This window comes from Pseudovirgaria hyperparasitica, assembly GCF_010093815.1.
Source record: "Pseudovirgaria hyperparasitica strain CBS 121739 unplaced genomic scaffold EJ05scaffold_8, whole genome shotgun sequence".
Lineage (NCBI taxonomy): Eukaryota > Fungi > Ascomycota > Dothideomycetes > Acrospermales > Acrospermaceae > Pseudovirgaria > Pseudovirgaria hyperparasitica.
The window spans coordinates 1,549,745-1,563,724 of record NW_022985556.1 but is presented as its reverse complement, the minus strand read 5'-3'; the positions used below and the strand labels follow the sequence as shown (position 1 = coordinate 1,563,724).

The 13,980-nt window shown below is 48.3% G+C and overlaps 3 protein-coding genes across 3 annotated transcripts; all 3 read right to left on the bottom strand.

Moving 5' to 3' along the window:
- Positions 1-71: 71 nt before the first annotated feature.
- Positions 72-1,573, bottom strand: EJ05DRAFT_538500 (uncharacterized protein). The gene is made up of 3 exons (XM_033749456.1): positions 999-1,573; positions 670-944; positions 72-610 (listed from the first exon to the last, which is right to left on the bottom strand). Exons 1-3 carry the CDS (start codon positions 1,166-1,168, stop codon positions 501-503), a joined length of 555 nt encoding a protein of 184 aa, XP_033600740.1. The 5' UTR covers positions 1,169-1,573; the 3' UTR covers positions 72-500.
- A 1,206-nt stretch (positions 1,574-2,779) lies between these two features.
- Positions 2,780-4,905, bottom strand: EJ05DRAFT_476545 (PLP-dependent transferase). Its single transcript, XM_033744058.1, has 5 exons — positions 4,588-4,905; positions 4,438-4,538; positions 3,876-4,386; positions 3,336-3,827; positions 2,780-3,286 (listed from the first exon to the last, which is right to left on the bottom strand). The coding sequence occupies exons 1-5, from the start codon at positions 4,813-4,815 to the stop codon at positions 3,089-3,091; spliced, it is 1,530 nt and encodes a 509-aa protein (XP_033600739.1). The 5' UTR covers positions 4,816-4,905; the 3' UTR covers positions 2,780-3,088.
- Positions 4,906-5,451: 546 nt separating this feature from the next.
- On the bottom strand, positions 5,452-11,327 carry EJ05DRAFT_439370 (1,3-beta-glucan synthase; the record flags this gene model as incomplete). The annotated part of the gene is made up of 3 exons (XM_033741869.1): positions 5,452-5,761; positions 5,809-11,127; positions 11,176-11,327. The coding sequence occupies 3 exons, from the start codon at positions 11,325-11,327 to the stop codon at positions 5,452-5,454; spliced, it is 5,781 nt and encodes a 1,926-aa protein (XP_033600738.1).
- Positions 11,328-13,980: the final 2,653 nt, after the last annotated feature.

Genomic DNA, 13,980 nt, shown 5'->3' with positions numbered 1-13,980 from the left:
ACTGGTAGTATAGGGCAAAATCAGTAGTGATATATATGAATTTCCGAAGTAAAAGTAAATTTTCCTTTTTTGGCTTTGACTTCTATTACGTATTTTCATCTAGCTCTAGTTCTAATATGTATAACTATACTATGCATGACGATATTTCTTATGAATTTTCTAGAAAACTCATCTCCCTATCTAGGATAGTTATACTTGAAAAACGTACAAATTGATTTCTTGGTCTAGTAGAAGGATCACAAGCTCTAGACTTCCTATTCCTTGACAATGGTAACTCATTTCTCTCGATCCCATAACTCCTCCGTGGAAATTGAAACAAGTTGTAAATCGAATTTTTACTCCCGACGATGCACTTATCCTCCAGACGCCTTGATCGATTCATCGCAGCAGAAGGACGAGGGGATTTATTCAAGCAACACGCTCCGACGTATCCTTTACATACCGATGTAAAAACAGAAATCATGTGACAGCGCCAAAATAGTACATCATGAGGACAACTCTCAATAGTTATCAAACTGATTACGACTGACTTGCATAGCCATGACTATCATCCATACCAAGAAGACAGTCCCAACTATCCAAAAGGAAAACACGGCTTTCCAGGACGAACCTAAAAATTCGTATTAGTGATCAACTTTACATGTTTTGAGACGATTCGTGCGTGCTCACAAATGCTGTTCTGCTCGAGCCATGCCAGTGTATTCGAACTGACCCCCATTACATTCATGTTGTCCACATACGTCGAGCAGAGATTATTGACATTAGAGTTCGATCCAAAGAGTTGAATACCCGTGCCGATGATACCCGTGATGAATAGGACAAGCAATACGAATGATAAGAGCATCATGATACCGGGCAAGAGTCGACGTTGGGCGATGAGAACGAGTTCAATGAGTATGAAGATGACGGTCAGGGCTCCAACTGTGATACCATATGGAAATATCCTGTCATGCGGTATTAGCATTACGGGCAGAATGTCATATGTATGGACGGCTTACCAAGGTACCCCTAAATTCATTTGGTTCTGTATCTGCCAGAATGATGCATTCACTCCGAGTATGGTTCCTGCCGTAGCCAACATGACTATTGTCCACACATTCAACTGGATGTCGGGCCAGTAGTATTTCTCGCGCACCACCACAGCTCTACCCACAACTGAGCGCGCCATTGCCTGTATAACGATCTTTCGACCTGGCCTGAACGCTTTGGTGTCTGGGAAACGCACGCAGCTTTAATCAACCAGTTTATGTAGCGTCAGAGGATAGCCAGCGCAGCGTTTGTATGTTCCGTAGTGCGACCGACGTTTTTTTCCGTGATCTGGTGGGCAATGTAAGGTGACGTGACCGATGGTCAGTCTGGCGCGAACACTGCGCGCAAGTAGCAGCGGATGAAATCGTTGGGAGCGGAGGAGTGCGGAGACGGTACAGGCGAGGACGACAGAGATATTTGCGAGAGTGATGGTTCAGTGTAGCAAGACAAGACTGCGAATATGCATACACAGTATATGTTGACTTTGGTGGTTGGAAGAACAACTATAGCGAAGCACCACAGCGACGTGAAGTTGGTCGCGCAGTGTATGGATCAATATGCGCCAGGAAAGCGGGGTGGCTGGGGATATCGGAGGGGGCTGACACGGACACTAGTGCGGGATGCCGTGGCAGCGAAGCACACGTCACGGAGGAATATACATAGTACACACCAACTATCGATCGACCCAATTCTGTATTTATCGTATCTGTATTTATGGGATTACCGGTCCCTCGAAATCTGCGTATGCGCGGTTTGTTTATTTGCTGTCGCCCTAGAACCACGTTCTTCATCAAAGCCCGGCCACCCCGGCCCATATCAAAATTACCAGAATTAAGGTTGGTCAAGCAGCATATTTCACCACACTGCTTGTCTTTAGCACTGTTACAGTAAAGGAACATTGACCTGGTGACACTTCGCTGCTTGGAGTGTCCCTAGACTAATGTTTTAGTATTGTACCGGGAAGGATCTGAAAGGGTTGATCTCTGCAGCTTTTGATATTCAGTCCTCCAGATACAGTCCCACATCGACCCTCTACTAAGTCGCTGAAGGGCCCAGCTCGATTTGCCAATTGAAGTAGAGCGCCGTTGCAAGGACTCGCGGGTGGCAGTGATCGGGTCGGGTTACACTTGCTGAAGAGCAGAATGGTGCGGTGCCTTGGTGAATTTCCAGTGACTGGAGTTCAATCTTAAGACAGCTAGGCCTCTAGGCGTGCCCACTCTACCTAACAGTGGTTATGAATTGATGACAAGGCTGGTCTATTATCACAGCCCCGTATTCAAAGCGAACGTAATCGAAGTGAAAAATAGCACTGGAACCAATCGTCAAGCAAAATTGCTCTGGTAAACTTACTAATGTCAACGAGAATAAGCCATTATTGGATTGTTCGGGATTTTTGTCCACGGGAGCCATAGCCTGGGCACAATAATCCAGTGGAGGATACAATGAAGGAGAAATTTGGCAAGGAGTGCAAAAGGACAGCGACAACGCTGGCAGAGTTTATTAGAAACGTTGACATGAGGCAGGTGGGCGCCAGGAACCCACAAAGAATCGAGTTGCGTTTATTGATCTAAGCGAGGCATAGGGAATATCCTACATAAGATATAGGTCTACTTCATTCTAGCAGTCGGGTGAGGTGTGGCAAAACTCGGTGTACCATGTGACTCCCTGGAACAATTAGGTACAAGAACAATGTCAATTGACAAGCTAGATATGTTTACGACAGATCCAATTGCATTCCTAGGAACGAGATCTCTTGCAATTCGCCTGATATGAGAGTATGCACATTTTTATTACACTACGACTCATTGGTTCTAAACGTGGCATTCAAGATCCCATTATCATGTCTATCGATAATGCCCGAAACGAGTTGTCGTAAAACTATCACTTCGCTTTAACGATAAATATTAGATAAGGTATAAGACCAATGGAGATACAGCAGCACCGTTCCAAAGGAGCACTAATTACCTCTTCCATACCATTCAGTCGACGCCCGCAAATAAGAAATGCAGCATGAATATAGTACAATAAGTCTAGGCGATACATGTGATTGTCCATGTCATCACCTCTTCTTTGTCATTATCTTGGTTATGGCATGGCGAATGACCACGCCAGCCTTTTCTGTCTCCTTCTTTGAAAGACCAGTCGTAACACATATTTTGAGTGCAGGTTGCGGCTGAGGACTTTGAGCAGACACAGCAGCTCCAAGTGGCTGCGGCATGGCCTTTAGTCTAGTAATCAGAACACCGTTTGCAAGACACTGGACATTTTAGCACGAATAAGTAAGTGTAGAGGAATTGGTGTCGTACCTCATCAACAACCTCCTGCAAGATCCATTCCTGCTCTTTTTGGCCGAAATTACGAGAGGTGAGGGCGTCCTGCTTAAGGACCAGCAGTAGAATTGGATTGTCCGTAGCACTAGTGCACCGCACCCAGTCACTCCGAGGATCCAACTGAGATCTCATGGCTTTGATGTTCTCTCTGAGCTGGGCTAGGATCTCAGGAGATTCCTGAATTAGCCGTATGGTCTCACTTGCTGTCGTTGCAAGCATAGCCGGTAATGCAGCGGAAAACGTATAGGAGGCGGACGACAAGCGTTGGTGACTGACAACTTCTTCCGTGCCGGCGCAAAACCCGCCTGCTGCGCAGAGTGGTCCGGAAAGATTGCCGATGATCATGTCGACCTGGGTTGGGTCAACATTTTGCGCCTCTGTGACTCCACGACCAGTGCGACCAAGCACTCCATAGGACCAAGTCTCGTCCAGGATAATGCGGAACTTGTACTTGAGCTTCAGCTCAACCTGAAACTATTAGCCAATGGTCATTGCCACTGATCAAGAAACGCGTACTAGTTTGGGTAGATCCACAACGTCGCCAGTAGTTTCGAAAAGCCCCTCAGTAATAATGAAGCGTCTGGTCAGTGGTTTCTTCATCTGCTCTTTCGTGACCTTCTGCAAAACCTGTTCGAGGTCCTTCATGTTGTTGTGCTCAAACCATTTTACCGTGCTGCGGGAAATTTGAACGCCCTTCCGAGCAGAGTAATTCAGAGCGCTATCCGCAACTATAATGTCACCCCGCTTCGAAAAAGCGGGAATACATCCAGATATCGTGGAGAAGGACTGTGCGTACACTATACATGATTCTACACCCAAATGAGACGCGACGTCGGCCTCGGTCTTCATATGAACATCTTGCGTTCCGTAGAAGCCTGGGGGTCCGCAAGGTCCTACTCCATATGTGCGAAGTGTCTGAACAGCTTTCTCTTTTAGGGTCTCATTACCAACAAAGTTATAGAAGTTATAAGAGGCTAAGTTCGTGACCGTACGTCCATTGGAGAGTTTCGATTTGGGGCCGGTGGGCCTGCGGCAAGGTAAGAACATGTTCTACAAAGTCAAAGCAGAAGTCTCGTACCCGACAATGACAGGACGTTTCTCGTTCTCTATCTCTTCAAAGGCTGTTTGAGGCGCAACCAATGGCTCTGGCGTCCAATCGTCCACAAGTTCGTCGATCTCCTATTCGCATGTCAGAGCGCGCCCGGTGGGTAAGATGGATTTAGACTACCTGCTCAGTGAGCGCGATCTTCTGTTTCTGGGTAGAGTATTTAGGTGCAAGTAGGTAGCGCACTGCGAAGAGGAAGAGGAAAAGTTCAACAGCGGAGCGCACAGGATCGTCTTGGTAACTGGACTTGATGTATCTCAGGAGAATTGCTGAACCGGGAATCTTCTGAAATTGCACATTGGCTTCGCTGAACCACTGGTAAAAGGCGTCTTGAATTTCGTGGAGATCCATATCGAGGGCGGAGGTTTACAGGAAACTTTGTAGGTGCGTGGGTGAGAAAGGGGAGAAATTGAAAAGTTGCCTATGACACGCGTGCTGCTTGTCCATGGCGCGCGGTCGTGGCCGCGGAGATCCGACCTCTAATTCTTGACGGGAGGCCTGAGGCACCAACAAGCGATAGTTGAACAACACAGCACGAAGTTACGGCGACGAAAATTTATGTATTTAACTGCCATATCAATACTTCTCATTAAAGTCGCGTGTGCAATCACGAGTGGAAGTTTCATAAACAAACAAAATGATCGAGAGTCGATATAATATATTTCCTATCTTTACTATAACTTTTCAAGAATACGTTGATCCGTGTGTTGATAGTTTATTTACGTGTTAATGCGCCGATTGACCATGTCCAGGCTCAGTTTTTGTGAACGAGCGAATACTTCAGGAAATTGGTTATACTGTAGCCCACCCGGAACTCGGTCCGTACAGAACAAAAATGCAAGGATCGAAGCCAAAAAAAGATTACATCATTACGTTGCCATTGCAGGGGCATATGGACAAGAGTCGTGCTCGCAGTGTTGTACAGGTCCTCCGAACAAACGGCCATGTCTTCCGGAGATTCATCCGCTGTCCAACATTGAATCCTCTCTAAAATGCTAGCCGAACCATCCGTAGTCTTGAGTCACTGCCAGTGGGATCCGCGCCACCGGCAATAGCAGTACCAGTCTGTGAGGTTCCCAGAGTGTCGTTATTGTTGAGGTTAACAGGTTGTACAAGTTGGAGAGGAAGGTCCAGGGTTGCCGGATCGAATAGTTCGAGTTTTCCAATAACTGCAGGGCCCACGACCAGTGCAATGAGCAAGAAGAACATGACGAAATACAGGATGGCGTATCGAACGATACGTCTCTTACGCAATTTGGTCTGTTTCAGCGAGTAAATTGGTGGGCGAATTTGACGGCTACAAATGATTAGAAAGTGTGTTAACGATTCAAGCATTGGACATACCTTGGTCTGAGCCAGAAGAGCATTATGGAATGAAGCTTGTCGATGTACGGCAGCAGGAGTGCAGGCGTCAACATGAACAGTAGAACGTGACCGAGGACAAAGTCCGCTGCAAACATTCCCAGTTCGGTGATCTTGCAAAGGAATTCGCGACCAGGCTGGGAGATGGTGTGCCAACCCATGGCGTACCATTTGCCAGACCAGAACGCAATATTAGCGCTATCGGCCTTGAATTCTCGGGTCAGAGCAAGCGAAATGATAAGCTTGTAGAACCACCGCTGGATGGCAGTAACAGCAATCATACCCAGAAGGGTACGGGCAAAGTTAAAGCTCTCAAGGAAGAACATAACTTCGAAGAAGGCGAGAAGACCGAAAACAGCTACACCGTGGCCGATTCCAGCGAGAACAGCAGGGAACTTCTTGCAGCACATTGTAAGAATGGGGCCCATGCAGCAAGCCATACCAAAGAGACCTGCAAGAACTCCAGCATTGACGGCGACTGGACCAAAAGCGACAAGACCAAGTCGTACGAGTGCATTGGTCTGCTCGATCTTCTTTTTACCATTCCCCTCATTCTCGTCGATCACACCCACCTGGGAGTTGATGAAGACATAGGGAATTAATGTGACTGCCACCAGAACGAGGGGCCCAATGATTTCACTGAAGAGGATGTTGGTTATGTGTGCCCTGGGTACGTCGCCGGAAAGTTTAGAGCTAGGGTCACCGAGAACTTTACGTTTGTAACCAGTGATACGTGTACGGGACAACCTACAGAAACCAATCCACGAAGCAGCGTGCGAACGCGTGTTGCCGCGGGAAAGCCATCGGAGGTATTCGCGGTAGTCGATGAAGAAATCGCCCCATGCGAACTGGTGAGGATTGAACAAAAACGGCGAGATAGTGAGAGCGATACAAGTCACCCAGAACCACAACAACCACGGCACCCAGACGGTGACAGTACCGAAGAGCAACATCATAAGCGATCGTGCACCCATGTAGATAGATGGACCGGCGAATCGGGAATACAGGATTCCAAATGGGATTCTAGCAGTGGCAAAGCCACGACCTGTTCCGATATACCGGGCACCTCCGAAGGACAAATCTTGATGCAAAGCGTTGGCGTAGATCTGACACACGAACACCTCAAAGAGTGGCGACAAGGATGAGAAGTGCTTGGCAAGACGAGTCGCCGCGCGCCAGACACCTCGTTCGGTCAACTCTTGAACAACGAGCGGTACGAAGGAGATGAAGAAGACAATGAAGATGGAGATGATGCAAATCTGGATCCAGTTGAGAATTGGAACAAGGTTTGCACAACCTGTGGGATATTCTGGATCGGTAATTGGCAGGTCCTTGTTGTAACTGCAGGTGATGGTCTCGTGTCGGAGTGCCCCCAGGTTGACCAGACAGAACATAAACATCTGAACCGACAGAATAATGAACAAGTTGTTGATGTGGAAACCAGGATGAGCGTAGTAGAAGGACAAGAATCGATCCAGAGGTAACTGTGTGCCGAGATAATAGTATTCTCGCGACAACATTTGCTCTCCCATGCCAGTGCCAATCTTTGTAGTGAAGTTGAGAATGGAACCAAATCCAAGATCACGGCCTTTACCACACTGATAGTATTCGCAGTGCTTTATCCGACCACCGCGTAGAAGTGCGTTCATTCCAGCGTAGATGTCTTCATTGAGATGCAGCCCCTTCTGTGCCTTGGAAACTCCACCTCGAGTAGTCATGAAGATACCATTGAGGAAGTCAGGATGACCATAATGGAGTTTACCACCGATTTGAGCCAGGGTACGCGCGAACATAGTACCAAATGTCTGTTCCTTACCAGCAGCAACATCACCAAGGATACCAATGTTCTCAGAGAAAATGTACTCGCGAGCACCCAGAATGGCAACAGGATTGAAGTTGTTCGAAGGTAGACCGGGTGTGTACGGTGAGACATTGTCGTTCGTCATTTCCTCGAATTCGGCCAGAACGCTGCGAATCTTGAGACACTCCTCCAAGTAATTGTCTTGATTAGCATCGATGAGTTGAATGTATTCGCCACGGTAGAATATAATGCAGTGGTTCTGGTTGTCAGACTTTCCGTCACCCAAGATAGGGTTACCGGAAAGCATGACTCGAAATTTGGGACGGCGCATACCATTCTCCATGATCTCGGAGTGGCCGTCTATCAGAGCGGAGTATAGGCGAGGTTCCTCGCCTTCGTTGACAGGCGGTTCTTCATCAAGATAAGCAATCTGGAGGTCAGGATACGCGCGGAGTAGAAATTCTGTGTTTTCACGTTCCTCCTTGTTGAACTTTGCGTAACGCTGCATAGAGACGACAATTTTGTACTTGCGACGAGCCATTCGTTCTAATTCGCGTTCGAGTTTATCGGAATTTCCCCCGAACATTTGGACAACCTCGGGGTTTTCGACACGGTATAGAAGTTTTATGGCGCGACTATAGTTCATGAAGCCAGAGATAGTGCGGTAAAGAGTCTGTGCACGAAGCGACGCCCAAATGCGGGTGCGAAGAGTGTACTCTGGAGCGGCAGATTTGAAGCCAATACAGTAGAAAGGTAGATCGTCAATCTTGCTCTTTTGCGTGTCTTTTTCGCTCTTCTCGTAATCCCCATTGAATTGTGACGTCTCATCTGCCAGGATTTTGGTGTCCTTGACAAAACAGTCCCACTCGTGAGGATGGAGTTGCTTGAGGTACTCAAGCATAGTGACTCTCGAGTATGGCTCGTCCTCTCGAATGATTTCTCTGAGGGAGAACAGAATCTTCTCACCGTAGTGAGGAATCATGACGGTGAAAGTTGGCATATTGTCGACCGGCAGAGGCTCGGGTATTGGTGTTGAGAGTGATTGTGCGAAAAAGGAGATTCGTCGTTCCGCCTCGCTCTGTGCCGGGAAGAACTCAGTCTTGAAGGAATGATCTTCTTGAGAGACGAAAAAGGTAGGAGCGCGAAGTGTCCTCTTGCCCTCTTGTTCCGATGGGACTTGATGGTAGAGCAATTTCTGAACGTGATCAATGGCAAGCAAGTGCTCTCGATACATTGAAATCACGATGGCATTCCAGACCTGCGATATGAGGACTTTGGGCTTGTACTTGATCTCCATATCAGTAGTAGCAAGAATCTTCGAGTAAATGCGTTTTGGGAGTCTCGAGAAGACGTTCCTCCAGGGAGTCCAGATCGAGACACCCAGGTAAAAAGATCGAGCAACCGAGAACAGCATGTTCAGTATGATGTACCAAAGGTACGTGTCCAAGAAGAACAAAATCAAGTCCGTGAAGATCATCAGACCAAGCAGGATTTGCGGCTGGTACCGGCAGAGGATGGTGCCGATAATCTTGTCACCGACACAGTTGCGAATCTTCATAATTGAGAGAATTCTGATGGGGTCACGAATCGACAAAGTCAGAAAGAAGTAAGATTCGGCCATCTTGGCGGCGAAGACAGAGACCCAGAGTCCATAAGACATCCACATGTCGTTTCCGCGGAGTCGAGGGTAGCTTGCGGTGAAAGTTTGGCTGGCAACATACTGGCGAGAATTCCTGGTCAGGTAACTACCGAATAGACCGCCCAAGGGCATGACCGAGAAGAAAAGGAACGACGCCAGAGCAATCAGGAACTGGACCACCCCTAGGATCAATGGTATTTTGCCGTCTTGCTTATCCATGAAAAGAATGTACACGCTTGGAGCGATGTTCAGAGCGAAGATGCCAATCAGGAAGAATAGTCGCTTTGTCAAGTGTTGTGCCCCAGCCCATCTGCGGGGTACATAAGCCCATTCGGTGACAGTCGCGAGGATCATGATGAGAGAAGCAATGCCACCGCCGAGACCGACTGCAGACCATTGCGCCGCTGCTTTCGGTGGGTTGTTCTTCTGCTGTTCGTAATTTTTCGTGTAGAGAGTGGGAGAATTGAAGGCCGTATAGAACCAGAAGGCAGTGACGTGAATCACCCAGATACGGTTGAAATTCACCAACATGTGAAACCAGGACCGGTTCTCTTTGTATGTCTTGAAAAATGCCTTTTTCCAGTTGATATCTTTTAGTTTCTCATATCGCTCTTCAGGCTTCAGATCGACGATCCGCGATTTATCTTCCAACACGATGCGCTCAATGCCTTCTGGGTACCAGAACAACTGGTTGCAGTCATCGTAACCAATAATGTGAGAGTGGTCGCGCTCTCGACGAACATATTTGCCGTCAGCAATCTCATAGCCTTGGTCTCGACAGTATTGATAAAGAGGTGTGATGACGTTGTTCAAGTACTCAAACTCCTCCACTGGCTGTGTCCTGTTTTGACAAGCTGGTGATTGGAGATAATCGTCGGCGCACTTGAAAATGAAGCAGAGGCATTCTGGCATAAACCGAACCTGATTTGCTTCACCCCAGCAGAGAAGATAAAGAGCAATTTGCCGAGCACGATCATGTTGTGACATGCGGTTCATACGGCTCTTCCAGCGGTACTCGGCTGCTTCAAGACTATTGTCGCCTTCGAATGCTTCCAGAATTTGCTCTTCATTGGCTTCGCCATTCTGCGCCGCCTTCTTGGCTTTTGCACGGGCCTTGCGTGTTTTTCTGTCTGCCTTTCCGAGTTTCATGTTGGCAAAACCCACGGCATCGTCCAAATCCAGGTGGGCTGCAAAATACCATCGTCGGTAATTGGCATTTTCACCTCCAATGTAGTCGGCATGAAGTGAGAGAAGGGCTTGGTTTGGGGTCATGCGAGAGGCGCGGGAGTCCAGAAGGGTCATGAGATGATCGTACATGTTACGCATGCTGTCACGCTGGAAACCAAACTTTGCGGTCAAGTCCATGAAGATGTCTTCAAGCTCCTCTTTCGTCAATGGAATTTGTGCATCAGACGTCCAGGCCGGATAAGGCTCGCGTGATCGTTGACCAGCTGGCAGGGCATTACCATACTCCATGCCATAGATTGGTGTAGATGCACCGGAGGAGCGGTTGCCACCGTAGGAGATTTGAGAAGATGGTGGGCGATACCCACGGCCTTGTCCTTCACCGTAACTATTATAGCGCTCATCACCGCGCCCTCCGTAGTAATCCATGTCCGCAGCGCGAGCCATGTCAGAACGCATAGTGAAGTCACTGAACGTCTCAGAGTCTTCCTCCGAATCATGACCCCTTCGCTTGGGTTTTGCAGCATAGCCGCCTTGGGAGTATTGCTGTTGGCCTCGGCCACCTTGATCATAGTATTGATCGTTATAGTACTCATCCTGGTAGCCCTGGTTGTTATTGTCGTAGTAGCCATCTTGCTGGTACTGCCCATTGTTGTTATTGTTATCGTAGTAGGCTCTGTAAGAATTTAGCAAGCGTTATGTGAACTCAAATCAAGCCACTTACGACTCGTCATAATAGGCATCGCCGTGTTGCTGGTCTTGATAGCCGCCGTTGTTTCCTTGATCATAATAACCTTGTTGGTCATCGTGGTAATATCCGTCGTTGGTTTGGCCGTAGCCATCGTCGTATTGACCACCCTGTGGTTGTCCCGACATGACTGCGATTATTTACGACTAGGCAGATCTAAATCTAAACGATGGGTGATTAGCCGTGCTGCTTTGAGTTTCCTAGCGTGAGAAACACGCAGCAAAGGTCAACTCACGTCAGATTGTAACCATTACCGATGTGGCGATAGCAAGATGCTCGTGATTGATTACCAGTGTAAAAGAGTCGGCGTAGAAACGAGCGTCAAGAGAGGGATTGTGGTTGAAAGTGTAGTAGATGAAGCAAAGAGACTGAGCTGATCAAACAATCAGGTCAGAGCGTCCAAGCACAGTTGACAGCGACTCCGAATCGTGGACAGACGATATAGGAATCGTCTTGGTAGGAGCAGGTAACGAAAGGATGGCTGTAGTGGACGAAGACGTGAGCGGTTGTTGCTGTGGGCGACGACGCGCAGCTGCTGGAAAAGTCTGATTGGTAGGTGGCGCTGTCTCCAACGAGATTCACTAGCCGTCAGGGAGAGGATAGAAGAAGTGAGTGAATGAGTGAGTGTGAAAGACCTCTTCTCCCTTCTGTACGACGAGTCCCAGCAGTCGAAAGAACAGGCAAACACAGCGCAGTTGAACGAAAGACGAAGAACGAGTGGAGCAATCCGGGCAGAGGGTAGGAGTGAGTGATAGCGAGCGTTGAAGAGGAGAAGAAGCAGGTTTGGCGGTAGAGGAACGAGGAATAGGGGGGACGGAAGATTCGGGGCCTGGGTGGGAGTGGCGGGCAGTGCAGTGAGCGCAGGGGCCTGATAAGCCAACCTGAGTTTATTATTAAGGGGGCCAGCAGGGGGTTTCCTTGGGGGTAGGGGGGGGGTGTCTGCTTTCTGCCTCTGCCTCTGCTTCTGTAGTACTAATTACAGTACTTTCTACCTGTGCCTCCCCAACTTTTGGCTGTGCTGTAACTGTTGGGTCGGATCAATCCATGATAATATGGGTCTCTCTGCCCTCCTCGACGAGTGGAGTCTTCCACTAAGATAATTAGCGACGCAGCACTCCAGCGGCTGCCCTGGCCGAGGATGCGCGGCCTCTCAACCACTCAGACTCGCCAGTCGGAGGCATTCTTTGCATGAAGCCTTGCCCGAACGAGTGAGGCGTGGAACACCACACACCACTGCTGAAAACTGTGTCAGACACGCATACACACATCTCCCTAGATCTATATCGTCTGGAGATTTGACGATGGTATGAGAAGCAGACAAAATGCAGAATCACACTTACAATCTACGCCGGCATATCACTGCATCTGCCGCATTCCGGACTTTCCGCCATGGTGTGAGGACGTTGCAGTCCTTAGCAGCAGCCAGCCGTTCACCAAGACGTCCGAAACATCTCGCCACCCACCCACGCTCCACCGCTTTCGCTTTCAGCTCGATTGTCAATCTCTCCACGTCATAATCGATATTTCCCAAATGTACTAGATCATTTCTACAAACAGCATCTGATCTGCCATCCTCTTTGATGAATCGACTACAGCGCGCATCGAAAGACCTCGATTATCTATCTGGAATCGTGCCCCTGTCCCTGTCATGTTGTTACTCACAAACGCTCTCAGCTACGACTTCGGGGAAATGTTAAAAGGTCAAGCAAGCATGATTGTACACGTGGGAACGCCATGGAACGCTACGCTTCAGAATACGTGTCACACCAGCCTTACCCTCCGCGAAGAGCCTTTTTTTTAAAAAAGAATGAAAGAGTTCTTCATTACAGATCCAGACTTCGTCCTTGTGGTTAAGCGCGACGCTAGGCAACTTATCAGCTTATCGTGTTAAGATCTATCCTTGGGGCTGGGCAGAGCCTGTGGCTGTGATGGCCCATTGCTCTCACGAGACACCTGTCCACCTGTCAAACTGTCCAATTGATCCTGGGATTGGTCGGTTCATTGATTGATTGATTGATTGACTTAACTGACTGACTGATCCATCGGATCATATTCATCATAGTTTATATGCATGCAGGTGCTAGTTGGTTGTCAACAATATGTAAGGTTCGTCGCGTCAGAATATCGAGCTCGAGTAATCGTAAGGGGCGTGCAACGTGCGGCGGACAGTAGGAGTAGATCATAGTCCAACTTGTGCAGCCTCCAGGGGCATGCGTCTGAGACACACACATGTACACGTAGACCGTAGACGTATATAGTCATGCCTGGGCCATCTAGATTAGAGAGTCGACCTTCGGAGAGCAGGATTATGGTCCGGATACAGGTATTGAAAACTGTCTACCTAGCTACGACATGTAAAGGTTGTCGATTGATGGTTCCGCACTCTACTACTGCAAAAGCTTCAGCGTCAATTCACGACTACTACAGATACACGCGCGCGTTTCGAGTCCCTCCCTTATCCCTGGGTGAATGCAATACTTGTAACTTGTAACAGAAGCATCTATATTCGTCTGACGCCACCTGAGCGGGGACACAGTCCACTGAGTGCTCAGACTTTTATGCTTCTCGAGGTCCGCGACTGGCTCACTCGACCCTATGGTATGCTCTTCAGCGTCTAAATATACCCTACACACAAGGCAAAGAAGACTTGAGGACCCAGTCATTGTTATTTATTGGGAATTGGGGCTGCGGCACCGTTGTGAAGCCCAAAAAGTATTAGCCCGCTACATAAGTGTTACTGCAGGTGATGGACGCGTCAGACTGGCGGTTTGTCATCCTGGA